Source organism: Fonsecaea monophora (assembly GCF_001642475.1).
Source record: "Fonsecaea monophora strain CBS 269.37 chromosome Unknown Scaff174, whole genome shotgun sequence".
Lineage (NCBI taxonomy): Eukaryota > Fungi > Ascomycota > Eurotiomycetes > Chaetothyriales > Herpotrichiellaceae > Fonsecaea > Fonsecaea monophora.
The window spans coordinates 16,266-33,130 of record NW_019174105.1 but is presented as its reverse complement, the minus strand read 5'-3'; the positions used below and the strand labels follow the sequence as shown (position 1 = coordinate 33,130).

At 52.4% G+C, this 16,865-nt stretch overlaps 7 protein-coding genes across 7 annotated transcripts; 3 read left to right on the top strand and 4 right to left on the bottom strand.

Moving 5' to 3' along the window:
• Positions 1 to 5: 5 nt before the first annotated feature.
• AYO21_11665 (hypothetical protein) lies at positions 6 to 1,680 on the bottom strand (the record flags this gene model as incomplete). The annotated part of the gene is made up of 3 exons (XM_022661549.1): positions 6 to 1,293; positions 1,343 to 1,541; positions 1,596 to 1,680. The coding sequence occupies 3 exons, from the start codon at positions 1,678 to 1,680 to the stop codon at positions 6 to 8; spliced, it is 1,572 nt and encodes a 523-aa protein (XP_022506147.1).
• A 933-nt stretch (positions 1,681 to 2,613) lies between these two features.
• On the top strand, positions 2,614 to 3,084 carry AYO21_11664 (hypothetical protein; the record flags this gene model as incomplete). Its single annotated transcript, XM_022661548.1, has 2 exons — positions 2,614 to 2,992; positions 3,050 to 3,084. 2 exons carry the CDS (start codon positions 2,614 to 2,616, stop codon positions 3,082 to 3,084), a joined length of 414 nt encoding a protein of 137 aa, XP_022506146.1.
• Positions 3,085 to 3,501: 417 nt separating this feature from the next.
• On the bottom strand, positions 3,502 to 4,575 carry AYO21_11663 (hypothetical protein; the record flags this gene model as incomplete). Its single annotated transcript, XM_022661547.1, has 1 exon — positions 3,502 to 4,575. The coding sequence occupies one exon, from the start codon at positions 4,573 to 4,575 to the stop codon at positions 3,502 to 3,504; it is 1,074 nt and encodes a 357-aa protein (XP_022506145.1).
• A 553-nt stretch (positions 4,576 to 5,128) lies between these two features.
• Positions 5,129 to 7,316, top strand: AYO21_11662 (hypothetical protein; the record flags this gene model as incomplete). Its single annotated transcript, XM_022661546.1, has 3 exons — positions 5,129 to 6,174; positions 6,228 to 6,604; positions 6,658 to 7,316. The coding sequence occupies 3 exons, from the start codon at positions 5,129 to 5,131 to the stop codon at positions 7,314 to 7,316; spliced, it is 2,082 nt and encodes a 693-aa protein (XP_022506144.1).
• A 920-nt stretch (positions 7,317 to 8,236) lies between these two features.
• AYO21_11661 (hypothetical protein) lies at positions 8,237 to 9,677 on the top strand (the record flags this gene model as incomplete). Its single annotated transcript, XM_022661545.1, has 3 exons — positions 8,237 to 8,682; positions 9,036 to 9,177; positions 9,348 to 9,677. 3 exons carry the CDS (start codon positions 8,237 to 8,239, stop codon positions 9,675 to 9,677), a joined length of 918 nt encoding a protein of 305 aa, XP_022506143.1.
• A 1,412-nt stretch (positions 9,678 to 11,089) lies between these two features.
• AYO21_11660 (hypothetical protein) lies at positions 11,090 to 13,340 on the bottom strand (the record flags this gene model as incomplete). The annotated part of the gene is made up of 3 exons (XM_022661544.1): positions 11,090 to 12,310; positions 12,399 to 12,748; positions 12,809 to 13,340. 3 exons carry the CDS (start codon positions 13,338 to 13,340, stop codon positions 11,090 to 11,092), a joined length of 2,103 nt encoding a protein of 700 aa, XP_022506142.1.
• A 901-nt stretch (positions 13,341 to 14,241) lies between these two features.
• AYO21_11659 (hypothetical protein) lies at positions 14,242 to 16,321 on the bottom strand (the record flags this gene model as incomplete). Its single annotated transcript, XM_022661543.1, has 4 exons — positions 14,242 to 15,085; positions 15,172 to 15,226; positions 15,340 to 15,451; positions 16,121 to 16,321. The coding sequence occupies 4 exons, from the start codon at positions 16,319 to 16,321 to the stop codon at positions 14,242 to 14,244; spliced, it is 1,212 nt and encodes a 403-aa protein (XP_022506141.1).
• Positions 16,322 to 16,865: the final 544 nt, after the last annotated feature.

The window sequence follows — 16,865 nt, the reverse complement described above, 5'->3', positions numbered from 1 at the left end:
CACGCTTACAATTCGCTTTTGGCACTCGTGGCACTCTTGGAGGCAACGCTGGCTGCCGAGCTGGCCGACTTGGATGCAGACGCAGACGCAGTCGCACCGGCACCTTGAGCTTGTCCAAGAACCCATTGCAATCCACTCTTAATTCGCTCAAAGATGGTTCCCGAAGGAGACGATGTCCCGTATTTGAAGTAGTTGTATTGCTTCTTGGCTTCGGCGCGAAGCTCGTTGGTGGTCGAACCCTGATAGTTGGGGACACCATAGCTGTCGAGGTATGATTTCAGCTCGCTGTCGGACCAAGTATCAAAAGCGGTGTCCTTGGCGGAGTCTGTCTGCTTAGCAAGGTAGCTGGTGACGGATGCGTATTGGGTTCCGCCGCTCTTGGAAGCAGAGGCGTAAGAGTCCTGCGCTTGTCTGATCAAGTCGTCACGACTGGCCTTGGCGCTCTTCTTGTATTTCTTGCCGTGAGCCTCAAGATATTTCTGGAGGTTCTCAAGAGTCCAAGTGTCAAACGTCCACGCCGACCAACCAGTTGCAGCCTTGTGCTTGTTCAATCGAACCTGCTTCAAGAGCTCGTCCCGCTTACTGCCTTGAGGCACTGGAACACCACGTGAATCGAGATAAGCTTTGAGACGTGAATCAGACCATGAATCTACCGCCGTGTTGAAAGCGTCATCGGCCATGAGAGAGGCGTCGTCAGTTGCCTTTGCGAACTCATTACCAGCTGACGAAGTCGCAGCACCGAATCCGGAAGCGGCTGTGCTAGAAAGCGAGGAACCGCTTGCTTCGAGCTTGCCACGTTGTTTGCGCGCCAGTGCGATGAGTTCGTTCTTCCTGCTCCCTTGTGGGACGGGGACTCCATGAGTGTCAAGGAATTCTTTCAGCTGGCTATCAGACCAGGCATCGAACAGAGCATCACTAAGGCTGGCTTGTGCGCTGGAAGCGGATTTGCTGGCGATGGAGCTAGCACTGGAGTAGGAAGCACTTGCAGCAGAGGCGGCGGACGACATGTTGAGAGAGGCCAGTCGAGAATTGCGGCGAACATGGGCGATGAGCTTGTCACGAGTGGTGGGCTGTGGAACAGGGATACCACGCTCGTCGAGGAATTCCTTGAGATCGGATTCGGACCAAGTCGAGTAGAGCCAGTCACCGGGGTAAGAAGCGTACTCCCCCAGTTGTTTTGCAACAGTATCGTAGTGCTGGCGGGCGGTAGTCAACAGAGTATCTCTGGTTCGTGGTTGAGGAGCAGGGATGTTGTGGTGATCAAGGAAGCTCTTCAGAGACGATTCAGACCAGCTGCTGAAAGTTAGCGAGGGTGACAATCAAGGAGCAGCCAAAACCTTACCTGTCAAAGATCCAGTCCTTGACACTATGATAGCTATCACTAGTCTTGTCCCCAGTTGTAGCGACAGGGTCGACCACCTTAGCCTGCCAGTTGTCTTTGACGAGGTTCTCGAGGTCTTTTCTGTCTGCAGGAGTAGGATAGGGGACATCGTGATCGGAGAGCCATCGCTCGAGTTCGGTCTCATGCCACTTGTTGTAAGCTAGGAAAGAAGGTCAGCAGCGTTCTTCTAGGTCCATATGGACTTTGTCCATACCAGCTTTGCTGAACCAAGTACTGGCAACAACTACCTCAGTCGAAGCCAGAGCAACGACGAGGATTTTGGAGAGGGAGAACCTCATGGTTGCGGGTGTAATTCGGAGTGTCTTCTGGTAGGCGATGGAGGGTGAGCAGAGACAGAGAGAAGAGGATTGTGTGAACCAGGGACTTAAAAAAGGTGGAAAGAGAATGAGTTTTGGCAAAGTTGACAGATTGAATGTTTGTGCCAACCTTGACGTCAGAGTTTGTTCACCGTCACCCCGTTTTAATGGTTCGATGAGCGGTGATGAAGAAGGTGAGAGGTGAGGCAGAAGTGGCGCCACAGGCAGGTGAAAGCCAAGGCCACATGCTGTCAGGCACCGAAGATTTGCACCTTACCATGTACGTTCAGCTACTTTTACTGGATACCTACCTAATGGCCTTCATTCGTCCTTACCCAGCAACACTGTGTGCCAGTCAATTGTGGCGGGACATGAGTCCGACGAAACAAAGCAGCTGCAGAGCTCCAGGTGCGTGACGCCAGCAACTGACGCGATTCGTGATGCGGGGAAAGCGACACACGCGAAAACTCAGCCTGACGTCACGACTAGCTAGTGCGAAAAACAAATCCGATGCTTGTGGCGCAGGCACTTTTTGTTTCGGGCGCAGGACAATTATTCTAGAACAGAAGGCGCGATGTGTCTATCTGGATAGTTGTCTCGAGGGCTAAAAGAAACCCTCGACCTCTGTATTGTAATATTCAAGCAAGTAGTCCTCCAATACCCATTCTGCAGGTCAAGGAAGCGTCAGGGCCAGGCAAGGCTGGAGTGCCTCATGAGGAGGACAATCAATAGGCTTGGCATCTAATGAAGTCATCAAGTCGACGCAATGCATCAGAGGATCATCAGTGGCACTCGTCAAGTTTTGAAAGCATTTTGACCTTGACTTTTGGTATCTCGCTGAGCTATATCGTTTGTGATCTTCTATTGTCAAGAAATTGTAGTACCATTCACCAAAGCCTCGTTAAATCAACCACAATGCAGCCCGTCCTTCGTATGGCCGCAAGGCCAGTCAGAGCTCCTCGCCGTCTTCAAGCTCTTTCCTATCCAGCACATCCACGAAGATTCGCACATCAGTCTTATGGGAACGAGCAATCTGGGATGCAGCAGGGCACCAACCAGGAAAACCCAAAGTCCGACATGGAGCATCCTGGCCCAGAAGCTCCGGCAACTGGCAAGGGCGGAAGTTCATCCTCAAGCCAGGGGGCGAGTCCCAAGATCCACAGCCCCAAATCAGCCGCGGAGGACAACGACCCGGAAGTGCGGAAGCATAACGAAGAACTGGAACAACGACACGAGAGGACAGTAAACCAGTTGAGTGAGGACGATAACAAGGTGGACAAAAAATTCTGGAAAGGTTTGTCTTCTTTGCCCATGCTTGTACAATGTGGTATAATCTAACCATATCGGGCAGGCGATGTTGGACGTCCTTCAGAGGACAAAAAGTAGTGAGGATCCAGCTGGCCCGAAGAGGCGTGACATACACTACGCATCTGGGGCGTGAATCGAGGTGCCGGAACTGAGACTGCACCAGGTGTTCAAGGCTCTCAAAAGCACGAGTGAAGCCCAGCTGGGACTCGCTTTTTTTCTTTTCCGTGAAATCGCCTCTGTAGATAAGGCCTGGAGAGCACACTGAAAACACCTTGTCACGAAGGGCATGTCTTGCTCGAAAATGTCAGCAAGAGGGCGTTCCTTCTCCAATCAATATGAACGCACAGGCACACTCATAGTTCAACAATTCCCTAGCGGTTGAGAGCAGTCATGGGATTTGTTGTCACCTGAATGACTTAAAAACGGGTTTGCGTCTTGTCTTCCTTTGGTGTTGAGCAGAGCAGATGTATTTTGACCTGCAATAATATGCACGCTCTACCCTTTCCTGAGAGCAAGGATGTCAGCCAAGCGTACTTGGCCTCGCTGTCCCCAGCCCGCTTGGCCTTGTTCGACATCTGGCCGAACACGGGTGTACCACACCTGTGCTCTCTGGTCAAGTTGTTCCGGGCTCAGTGTGGACGCCCAGCCCTTGCAAACTATGTCGATGGCTTTAAGTGTCATAGCCGCAGCTTCCTCTCTCTTACTTGCCATTTCCTTTGGTGTTTTCTTCTTTGGGATTGGCTTTTTCGCTGTGGTGTCTACGGAGTCTGTGGTGCTCGACTCGACAACAACCATGGACTTGAGAAGGTAATTTCGAGGCGAAAGAGGTTTGTGTATAGGAGGACCGGTAGGACTCTTGATATCTTTCCCTGCAATCAGTGGCCCATTGGACTTCCGAAGTGCCTCTAGATCAAGTCCCCAGAACGCAATGTTGGGAGCAGATGTCTCATCTTCAGCAGAGGCAGCCACGTGTCTTCGCATTACTGCCACCTCACGTCCCATTATATTGACTTTAGGTTGGCCCAGGGCCCAGCCATCCTCTTCCGCAGTTGGCCCCGTAGTCAAGCCAAGGTATTTGGCTTTGCTCTGCGCACCTGCGCTCACAACAGCTTGCGCCAAGCTCCAGCGACTCGAGAGAGGCTGTTCGGGGTGTGTATATGCAAGGACGGCGATAGTGAAGGCTAGGAAAAGAGGAGCGCGGTTCGTCTCAATAGTGATATTTTCTAGCTCGGCAATGGATATGTCTGTCTGAGGAAGTGCAAGGGAGTCCTCATCATCGAGGGCGTCTTGGTCTGTCTTCGTGCGCTTCGAGGCAGAGGAACTTGACTGCGCCGCAGATCGCTTTTTGGGATTAGAAACACGCTTGGCTGCGTTGATCACCTGCTTCAGCACCTTCTCATCAGCAAAGATAGATTTGAGGTCAGTCTCATTGGCCTTGGAGATGTTCTCGGGCGTATTGAGCTGTTCTTTCCGAAGAGCGTGGATCTTCGGCATGGCTTCTGCCAATGGTATGCGGGCATCTTTGGTCAGGAAACGCAGCAAAGCCTGCACTTCGGCCGCAGCAGTCATGCTGTATGCTACTTAATAGGCCAGATGTACCACATATGATTAACCCCTGAAGCACAAGGCGACGTGCAACGCTGGCGATATTCGCGCAGCGCCGGTTAAACGATTGCAGTATCAGAGAACGAAGGAGATCGACACCGATGAACACCGGTGATGGTCGTAAAGTCAGCCAAAGTATTATGCGAGAGGCCTGATACCGCTGCCACTTGTCTCAAAGTGAGCATGATCGATGGGATTGCCAAGCCGACTAACCCAAACTAGCACGCCATTGGCCAACAGCCAAGACCTCAAGGGAATGGCAACGGCAAGTGCAGACTGAGTCTAATGAGACCTCCTGTTCCTGCTGCTTCTTGTTCCGCTCTCACAATTCATGCTCATCCGACCAGTTCAACATCCACCACCCTCACCTTACCCGCAGCCACGCCTCCGATACCTTCTTTCCCACGTCAGACATCGATCTATAATACGTTCCAATTGTCCACCGCCTTCCTTCTCTCCTCAATTGCCTGTCTTCGCGTCCCCGGAGCCGGCCTCCTAAAAAGGTGGCGCAGCGCCCATGGCGCGACGACCTCCTTCCAAACGATCGACATCGATGGACGGTGATACCACGCCGCGAAGGTCATCAATAGCAACATCAAATCCCAATGTCTTCAGTGATGATTATGCGGTCGACCCTGCCGAATCAATAGGCGCTTCAAGTCCGACGGACTCGATTGACAGCCGACCTGAAGAGCTGAGCCTGAGCCAGCGCAATGACACAAACACCAATCCGCGTGAATACACCCCTCCTGGACTGTCTGGAAATACAATGGGACTAAACAGACTTTCCATCTCCAAACGAGCCCTTCCAACCGAGTCCTCCGCCAACCCCCACCGAGCCCTATCAGTCTCGTCCCAATCCATCGCCGACAGCCGAAGAACCCTCAGTACTTCGTCACGATTTTCCATCCCACGAGCTCAGAGTCCTTACAGAGGGCCAACGGCTCCAAGTCAGCCCTATGGTCTATATCCCCAAGTTACAAGAGCGTCTAGTGTTGTCAGCGATTCGACAATTCGGCCTCTGGAACTTCCCTTTGTTCCACAAGGGGGGCCAGAACACCCGTACTCTATGTATCCCCAAAACACAGTGCCTGAAGATGACAGTTCGGACATTGGCTTGGGATTTCCTGGAATGGGTCCATCATATGCGCCGCCAGACACATCATCTTCCAGCAATGAAGTGGGTGACATTGTTGGCAGTGATGGACATATCGAGCAACTACCTCCATACAGCCGATATGCTGACAACGTCATCGCAAAAGGAGACATGGCTCGGATAGACCCGCAGACCTCGACCATCACGGAAGAATCGGAGCCTGCTTCTAACGTCCCACCACCTGCGGGTTCTGCTTCAGATGTTGAATTAATGGCCGTGGGCTCTCCTTCTCAGGACGAAGTTGCCAGAAAAGAAGGACTCCGCGAAAAGCGACGGCGGAGGACATGTTGTGGGCTACCTATTTGGACAGTCGTGATTGTTGTTGCCATTGTCGTGCTGGCAGCGGTAATTGGTGGGGTTATTGGCGGCGTCGTTGGGAATCAACATGGGACACACCAGGCCGAAGCGTAAGTTGGCTAACCCACCCGTCACCTTGGATTCTTTTCTAACTGCTCCAAAGTGCCGCAACCACCACAGTCTGGCTAGACGCTGACCCCGCTCAAACGGGTCCGTCGACACCACCGTGTCCGACAGGCCATTATACCATCCCCTTGAATCAGACACAGCAGATTGATGCGTGCGTCATCGATGACGAGTACGCTCGTGCATGGGAATGCCTGGATTTTGCCCTACTTGGGGTCAATGTCTTTAACAAGGGCCCGAATTTTTCGGTGGTGTTCGACGACTACTCGGTGAGGCCACAATTGTTCCGATACGGACCACAACCTCCCGATTTCAACGGGTCAACTTTTGAGATGCAACCATTCAGAGACAAAGAGGACGATCAACTCGGTATCGCGCTCTTTTTCAGTGTTTTATTCGACAAGCTGATTATAGGTGGGCACTTATTCTACTCTTTGCGATCAACAAATACTGACTCGAGTGAATAGTTCCGTCAAATCAAATCTCTCCCGACTCCGACCCCATGAAACGATCGATACCTGCTCAAGAGTTGTCTGAAAGAGGCATGGGCAACTGGGGTTTCGAGTACCTCAGCGTGGGAGACAAGCCCTGGTACTGTTTCTGGAACTCGACCGTCAGCGAATTCTGGGTATTTTTGGATCAGAACATGAATGACGCGTACGACATGTATAGTTCGACGTCTACAATTACATCTGGATCCAGCACGCCGACCAGCACGGGGACGTCAACGACACATACTGCGCCTGGATACGGCAGTGGGCCCACATCTGCGAATCCATCGGCCACCACGCCGTATCCCAGCGAACCGACTGACGATGACTACTGGCCCGGCACAAAACTGAAACGACAGGCGACGGTGGGATCGCCTGACTTCCCCAAACTTGTGAAGATGGTGGAGAAACGGAAGCCTGACAACAATGTGCAACCTTATTGTCAACAGATGCAAGTGCTCAACAATTGGCAAATCATGCCGATCCCTAATGTGCCTACCGTCTGCATCGAAGAGAGTGACTATGGGACGCCGACGTCCGGGGCTGACAGCAGGAGGAGGATGATGTCCAAGCGGTCATACAACACGGTAGATCAGCTGGGATCGAACTGTATTTGCGAGTGGTTCAGTATATAGACCTCGGATGATGGAGGTCAGGGGGTTGGACTCCTGTGTCTTTTTATGTGTTACGAGGTCACGAGTGCGCTGCTGGAAGGCCTACTGTTTCTGATATTTTCCTTGGAGAAGGATGGTATCCAAGGACGAAGGATATTTATTTATAGGGATATTTTCTGGAATGTATATTTGGGGGTCTGGTTCTATCTACTGTCTGCACTTTAGGCATGGCGGACGGGGGGAACTGGCAAAAGTGGGAATTATGGTAGAATTTGCGAGTTGGTAGCAACAAGAATTCCGACTTTTAGTCTATATTACTTACCTCGTAGTCAATTATTAGATGCAGTTGATCACCCTTGTGTCACAGTCTGATGGTCCTGATGATCTGACCAAGTGTTTTGGGATTGACCGAAATGGGATAAAGCCTCGGAATCTCACTATGACGAATCAATCAGTCACTCAAGTCACTCAGAGTTTTCCTGTCTGTCAGCCACATGTCGGAGTTAATTATTTCTTTCCTTCTTTTACCTTGTTCAGGCTGTTTGTTGCGAGCTGAGATGAGGGTTTTTCGGCCCAAGGATTTGCCCGGGAGCCAACGACAGAGAAGGGTCCCCGTCCAGTACCTTCTCGCGCATTTTTCTTTTTGCCTGACGGGTGTTTCTATTCTTGGACTGGTCAGTTAGTTAGTCACTCACTCTGTCTGTTTATCGGTTGTTATGTATTATGTATTATGTATTGTGTAGCTGTAGCTGTTGCAGTAGGTGTAGGTGTATCACCGAACTCGATTTCCCTCCTCCTTTCAGCCCCCATTCCCATCCATTCCCCCTTGATCGCATTTCAGCAAGCGAGTATCATCTCCCCATTCATTGACTAATATACCGTTCTGTTCTGTTTCGCTTCGCTCAATAAAGCCCCCCCAATTAAGAAAAAAAAAAAAAAGAATGGGTGGCCGCCGAAAAGCCCTCCTCATCGGCATCAACTACCTGGGCTCGCAGCACCAGCTGCAGGGGTGCATCGACGACGTCTCCAACGTGGCCGAGTTCCTCGCCTCGCGCGGCTTCTCCTCCCACCCGGCCGACATGGTGGTGCTCACCGACGACGCGCGCAGAAACGACCCCCGCGGCCCGTACTTCCCGACCGCGCACAACATCCTCGCTGCCATGCGCTGGCTCGTCAGCGAGCCCGGCTGCATGTGCTTCCTGCACTACTCGGGCCATGGCGGGCAGGTCCCCGACGAGGATCAGGGGAGGAGTGGCTTCGCGGATACCATCGTCCCCGTCGACTTTGAGAGGACCGGCCAGATCCAGAGCTCCATGCTGCATCGTGTCCTGGTCAGCGCGTTGCATCCCAGCAGCACGCTGTTTATCTTGTTCGATTGCTGCCATAGGTGAGAATTCCTGCCACTTTTTTTTTCGCGCGCAGTTGTGTGTTGAGCCCAGATCCGCCTTCCATTGGTGAGGATGGGTGCACCCGTGATTGATTCCAGGGTTGTGATGAGATGAAGGCGACGAAAGGGATGAAACCCGATGAGTTCTATTGTTACCAAGGTGAAGATCATATTGAATCAGGAACCCCCCTAATTAATTAATCCGATCCCAGTGGTTCCGCCGTCGAGTTGCCCTTTGTCTACCGTAAGTCTCGCTCATTGGTACATGTCATATCATGTGCCTATTCGTGTCAACCCTTTTATCTCAAAAGATACCCCGTGTATTTGATGTTCTAGCACTATTATCTGTCTAGGATTTCTTGGTTTCCGTCCGACATCCTACACCTCCGTGGCTTTCTGTCCGAGTTTTGGTTGACGCTCAATGCAGGGACCGATGGTGACGGCAATGTCAACCTGATGGACAATCTGAAAGTTGGTGCTGAGCTGATTGGCGAGGTGAGTTCTTACGAACTGTCGAGTCTCCTGTCGGGCATATGTCATGTACCCGTCTCATGCGATGTCCATGTCCATGTCTCCCATTCCACACCCACGACATGTCCTCGCGCCCACCACCATAGCAAGATTCAGTGCTGATAAATCCTCCCTTCCTTCTCCCACCCCAACAGGCATCCCACCTCATCCGCGGGGACTTTGCGTTCGACAGCGCGGGCGAGGCGCGTCACCTCCTCGCCGGCGCGACCTCCTTCTTCCGCGGCCTCAAGCATCAGTACGACGGCGACTACGACGAAGGGCTGCACGCCGTGGACGAATTCGAGGAGGACTGGGGCCCCGAGAATAAGTCGGTCTTTATGTTTTCCGGGTGCAAGGACGAGCAGACGTCCGCGGATGCGTTTATCAACGGGCGGCATGTCGGTATGTTCTCCTTTTCCAGATTTACCCGGGAAATCGAAGTCCGGACAGAGTCGACCTTTGACACTGGAGATGTTTTATTCTGAACCCGTTGACTGCTGGACTGGATTGACTGACTGGGTGTGATGTGTTGTGTTATGTTGTAGGAGCCATGTCCTGGGCCTTTCTCGAGACCATGAAGACAGACGTCTACTGGAACATTTCCTACGTGCAGGTATTTTTCCCAGCGCTTTGCCCCCAGCCATTTCTTTCTCTCGTCTCTCCCTCTCCTTGGGTGGGATGAATTCCCGTCAGTCAAGAAACTAACAGACCACCCAACCCTTTTTCTGGGGTTTGTGGATGAAAACAGATTCTGCAAAACACCAGAGCCCTCCTCCAGCAGCATTACTCCCAGGTGCCGCAGCTGTCGTGCGGATATCAGTTTGATCTGAATAATCCGTTCCGGGTGTGATGATTTTCGGTTATGATGAAGATTATGAATGGTGATGGTGATGACGGTTACGAGTGATGATGATGATGATGATGACGACTACGATGGCGATATTGGTTATGTTGAAGACGAGCTCGATATAAAAGAATTATAAGACGCGAAAACAAAGAAAATTGCAGAAAATCTGGAGCTATCAACGAGTTGTTGAGCAAAAGGTACAGAAGAGTTTGGATCCCTCAGTGCATCGCAGGCGTGGGAAAAAAGGATCAACTTTTTCTCGGAGTCCAGGTGTCTAAATGTCCCTTTGAGGGAACCAAGGGGGGACCAAGGGTTATCAAGGAGGTGTTTGAATGGTTTAGATATCGATACTGAAACTGAAACTGATACTGATTCTATAATACAAAATTGCACTGGCGCGTGGGAAAGTGTCTGTCTGTCTACTCATTTGGGTTGCAGTCTACCTGTCTACCTGTCTACTTACCTAGATACGCACTATGTCCTAGGTACGTAAGTAGTCACGGTAAGTACTGGGTAGAGGGTTTGTATACATATTCACCTTAAGTCTCAAGACCCCACCAGTTCGAGTACGAGTACGAGTACGAGTGCTGTTCATCCCAAAGCATGTACTCAGGATTGATTGACATGTCTGTTCTGTCTGCCATTCATTGCATTGCATTGCATTGTAACGTCCGTCTTCCCCCCGAGTCCCCGGTCTTGAGCTCACCAACATTTGACACGCCGGCCACACCGGTTCATTCCGACAAACCCTTCCCATCTTTCAGCGCATGAGACATTCAGTATGCGAGAAATATACCCTTGCCACGTCACGCCCCCCGAACCCCAAGCATCGGTATCACGCACCTCAATCTAGATCCGGATCTCCAGTGGATGGATCATAAAAGTACAGGTCACTGCAAAGTCATTCGTCGTCAAGCCTCATACTAGGCTAGTGTCTGGATTTTCAGTGTCGTTGTCGTTATTATTGTTGTTATTGTTGTTGTAATCAACCCTCCTACTTCATCATCAGACCCCTGACAAAAACACATTTCAAAGGACACGCCAGCAGACTTACCCTTCATCAAACAAATAGTAAAAATTGTCAAACGGACCAAACGACGCAAGGAACTCGTCAAAGCCCGCGGCGCCTAGCCCGCAACTCTCCAGAACCGTGTGTGCGTGCGTGTGCGAGTGCGAGTGTACGGCGTTGACCTGATCGTCGCGAGCATGAGGAGTACTTGCAGGCCCGGTCGCCTCCAGTGAACCCACCCCGCAACCCAAGTATTGGTCCACGTGCCCTGAACCGGCGTTGAGCACTTTGAGGACTTCGGTGAAGAGGTTCCGGTACATCTCTGCGCTCCAAAAGGTCTTGTTAAGGTGTGAGAGGACCATCAGGTGCAGGTTCATATTATGTCCCGCATGCTGACGAATGATACCGTCGGATCGAGCAAGCTCAAAAAGGTGGATCTGCATGGTGACCACAATGACGGTTACCAGCATCGTAGGCGATGTCTCAATCATATCCTGCGCGATCAGTCTGTTGAGAGTGTTGGTGGAGTCGGCTGCGGCCAGCTTTGATCTCTGAGTGGCCGCCATTTGGAGTCTACTTCGTTCAGCTGGTGACAAGTGAACGGGGGTCGAAAGAATGTAAGGGCGATGGAGCACGATGATGACCGTCTGGCAATAGCATCGGAAATGACTCATGTGGAGCATCAGAATGCGAGATTGGTTCTCAATGTCGGTGGGAAGACTGTTGAGGAGATGCGAGATATCCGCATGATCAGTGTCCAATCGAGACAACGATAACGGCGGCCTGCTCGGGCGGTAATGGAGAACGAGAGCGTCTTCCAACTTGATCGACAAGCGCAGCAATTTAATCCAAAGGTCCGCCAGAGCATCGAGGTCGGGTGGCAGGAATGTTTCGCGCAGTTCCGGAGTCAGATCTTTGAGATCTTCCAAGACGTCGGGAACCAATGGTAGTTCCAGATCGCAGTCGTCGAGGTGGACGCGCATAGGTCTCCCAGTAATCAAGGAGAGCCAGGCATCGCGATAGTAGGCGCACCACCACAACCGTCTCCACAGTGCTAGTTGTGACGGAGGAAAAGGACATCGTGGAAGCCGCGAATACCTGGGTTCCCGATGGAGTCCTATGCTGAAGCAGAGATGGATTGCCGCACCGATCCAGTAGCAGGGCCCGTCCAGATCCTCCAGATCAACGGCCCAGTAGCCCAGGAGCAGCACCGACGCTATGACAGCGGACTTGTTGGTCTCAAGCTGTGCATCATATGTCCTCTGGATGCCGTCAGCTCGCTGTGTCTCATCCGTTGGACGCATCTATGTATCTTGCCTTGGCATTCTGGAAGCACAATTGCTTCAGGACCTTCCGAGATTGAAACCCGGCGGTCTTGAGGGTTTCAGCATCAATGAAGATGGATGCAGCAAAAAACACCGACCACAGCAACAGACAGCTGACGCCGTCCGGGTCTTTGGAGTACGTAGTGATAAACTCCCCGGCATTGACGACAGGTAAAACAGGGTAGACGTAGTGAAAGAAAGTTCGAAGGAGCTGCGTGCAGACCGAGGGCGAGAACTGGGGCCTGGCACCGGGACTTATCTCGGGTTTGAACAACTGTCGATTGAGGACATTGCGACTGATGATATAAGGGCTGCCCTTCACTGGCCGATTTGGGGAGCAGATGTCGAACACGAATTCGAGTCCCTTACCCTCGCCTGAGCGAGAAAGTCAGTACCGACTTACTGTTCAGCCACACCAGAGAGGTAGAGAATTACCGGCATAATAAGGCACACGATTGTCCCGAGGGGACTCAGGTCCGCGGGGCTTGTCAGATATCGACACCGAACCCGTGGTAGGCGTTTGCTGAGTGCTGACTGGAATCTCACTTGAGGTGTCCAGCCCCCTTTGACCGTCTCGGGACGGGACATGGACAGGACTCTGCTCCGCACTTACGTGGTCCCGGGGGACTGCAATGGGATCCGATGCTTGTTGAAACGTTGCCTCGGTACTGTGTATAGATCTTGGAGATGGCACCAGCGGGTAAAGTGGCCTTGGTGGCAGTGTCGCTTGATCTGGACGGCTATTGTAGTCGATCGGGGGCGGAAGGTGGCCCAACTGATGACCAGGAGAAGACATGGGCACCGCCACATCGTGCTGCTGGCCATAGACCTTGCAAATGGTGCCATCCTGAGCACAATTTGCACACGGGATGCCCTGAAAGGCCAGCGAACACCGAACTTTTCGATCGTGGCAGCGCGTGCATGCGATAGCCGAGCGCTTCCTCTTGCGCATCTGTGGTGCCTCCATCACTTCTCCTCATCCCTGTTTCTGTGTAGGGCGGAGATGGGTGGACGTTACACCTCTGTACCGGGGTAACGTTTTTGTAGTCGGCCTCCGCCTTTTGTCTGAGTGGAGGAGGGTAGGAGACGGACCTCGGTCAATTGTCCAATGGAGGGAGATTGCCGGAGAAAGGGCCGCCAGGAGCCAGCCAAGCAAAGTGTGTGAAGACAATCAGCTGGGGTGGCCCCGGGGGGGTGTTGGGTGCGGAAGAAGAAATCCTTGAAGCGAAATGGTGGTGACTTGGTGACTCGGTTGGTTGGTGGTTGGTTGATCTGCCTGCGCCTTTCTCTACCTCTGGTGTCTTTACTCGGATCTCACAGTTCAACCCCTGCACTGCCTGCGCTCAACACAAAGCGCGCAGGGGAAAGAGAAGAGAATCCCTATTGCCGCAGATATATGTACAAGCCTTCTCATTGCGATTCTCTCCGACGCCATGAGAAGTCCTCCCCTCCCCTACCCTACCCTAGGCGGAAAACGAAGTACTCACATCCCCCACTCTGCACCCCAGATAGCCAGACAACTCCACCGAGGAAGGATACCGAGGTAACATGCCCACTGGTGCACACCCCACGTCTCTGCACTACACATATATAATAGGAGTGATGGAATCACCTCGCTCTAGCGTCGGTTTCGTGATATTTCTAGTCTACCTCAGGCCATCCACTAGATAGATTGTTGCATAAATACCAGGAGGAGGCCAGGCGTGGCCTCCTCATCTCCTCTTTTTCGACCGCCATTGATGATCCTAAAATTGGTTCATCATATCATGCCTTTTTGTTCCGTTGGCATGTTGTGTCTACCGCCTTGGAGGAAGCTTTTCTCTTAGATTATGTGCAGATTGTGACCGTGCTCGCCCAGTCGCTCGCTTCTACGCCACCACTCCAGATTGTCGCAACGTCTCAATCTCCTTGTCCCCCATCTGGAGCAGATCCCTCAGCACCACGTCGGTGTGTTCACCCAACGTTGGAGGGGCGCTACGGGCCCCAGCAGCGCTCTCTGAGTACTTGACCGGGTGGCTGACAACCTTGATCTTGCCGCACGCCTGGTGATCGAGCTCGGTGACCATGCCACGGGCACGGACGTGCTCATGGTCCAGGGTGTCCTTGACGTCGTTGATGGCCGCGTAGGGCATACCGCTACCCTCGAGCACGGCCAGCCACTCCTTCGTGGTCTTGGTCTGTGTGATCTTCTCGATCATGTCCTCGAGCACGTCGCGGTTCTGCACTCGCACGTCGTTTGTGACGAAGCGAGCGTCGCTCTTCCACTCTGGCCGCCCCAGTTTGTCGCAGATGATACCGAAGAGTCGATCATTGCCGCCGCCCAGCATGATGTCTCCGTCCAGCGTCTTGAAACCCTTGTAAGGCACAATGCTCGGATGCGCTGTGCCCCAACGCCCACCATCTCGTTCACCCGATATCAGCACCGAGCTCGCAATGTTGGCCAGGGTCGCGACTTGGCAATCCGCCAGGGCCACGTCAAGATGCTGGCCCTGGTTCGTCTTCTGGCGAGCCAAGAGAGACGCCATAATGGCGTTGCACGTGTAGAGCCCTGTTGTCAGATCGGTAACCGCCACGCCCACTTTCACTGGCGACCCGTTCCTCTCGCCTGTGATGTGCATGAGACCCATTTCGGCTTCCACCATGACGTCGTAGCCAGCGCGAGGGCTGTAGGGGCCGTATTGGCCGTAGCCGGTTATAGAAGCATAGATTAGACTGATTCATGGGGCAAAGTATCAGTGGACTCTGTCAGTAGGACGAAGAGGGAGGAGGGAGAGAAGTTGTTCCACGAAAATACTCACCGAGGATTAATCTTCCGTATTGACTCGTAGTCTAGCCGGTATTTTTTCAAGGCCCCTACCAGTGTCATGCAAAGTGGTCAGTTTACGGTATCCAACCAGGAAACAAGTCTCCCATCCATGTTTCCACCATTCCCTTCCGACTGCCGGCAGATGAACAGGGCCACATACCTGGAATGTAGTTTTCCACCAACACATCCGACGTCTTGGCCAGCTCATGCAGGATTTTGATGCCCTCGGGTTGCTGGAACGAGAGACCGACGGATTTCTTGTTGCGGTTGACCTGAAAGAAAGTGAGTGAATCCCTCCACGTCAGCACACGGCGCCCCAGAAATGACAAGCGTAACCAGAATGCGCATTGATCAGAGCTAGAGGAACTCACGCCGATAAAATACGCACTCTCCCCGGGTCTGCCGCCTTTTGCTGCCGCTATAGTAGTAACACGGCAGAGGTCGAGTCAGTCGATGGCACCTCTTGCGTTGGAGATTTTGGAAAACCGGGGAGGCGAATTGCCCCTCTGCCAGTGGACTTTTCATTACCATCTCCTTTATACTTTGCGTACGGCGGGCCCCAGGCTCTCGTATCATCGCCTCGCGTAGGATGTTCAATCTTGATGATTTCCGCACTAGACGTTTCGAAGAATCTCTGTCAGCGGCAGAAACCCACATCATTGTGTCGGGAACAGATATTTTGGGGGTGCTCGGCTTTTTCCGGCGTTTCGAAGCCCGCAATATGGAGAAGGCTGGGAAATATGATTGCGTACCTACCCTAGGTCGCCCAGAATTTGTGTGCAATATGGCTGTGAGGTTCAATGTCCAGCCAGGTCAGTCGTTGATCCACAATGGTATATGCAGTGTTTCGGCCCCCGACCAGCAGGGTGCAACGCCACTGGGACCACTTGCCAGCATACAGAACTGCTCAAGCTCGAGAGGAAAACAAGCAAAGTACTCACGCCAGCCAATACACGTGTCATGTCCAGCACCCGGACGCCTTCCAGCGGTGCAATTTTCCCGGTCTTTGTGCTTGCTGACGAGTCTTGGACAGATGCGAAATATCTCCGCGACTTGACCGATGTCTGAGGTCGGGGTCGAAGGAGGGAAGTGCAGCCACGTTGGCCCGCTAAGGCTCGTCGGAGAGCTCTGCCGGCATCCATATTGAAGTTACAATGTGGCACGAAGAGTACACAAGGACGATGAACTGGAGAAGGAGTTTCTAGAGTGTCGGAATGCGGTTGAACTGAGAAATGGTTTCGGACGAGGTTGACGGCGCCGTTGCCGAAACATCGGCTGCCAAGCTCCGAGGCGATTTCTACAAAGAGACTCGTCGCCGCCCCAGGTAGAGAGGGAGGTGAGGCTGATGAGGCTCAATAACATTCAACAATCATCTCAAGTCAGAAGATGTTGGAGCAATCATACCCAACAGCATCTCATATACGACGGCTAGAAAAGGTCAACCCACAAAAACACCGAAATCTAGATCCCCCGAACTCTTCATATCATTCGATGGTCGCTATACGACTCACTCGGTTGTGATTCCTTCCTCTTAACGTACAGGCTATAGTTACATACAGATTGTGGACACCACCACCAGACCACTTCGCAACACCTCCCAATCGATAAAAACAGACATTTCAAGTTGCCAGGCGCAAACCTGCAAGGTATCTTGGACAAAAGACCTCCCAATATTTTTTTTCGTAA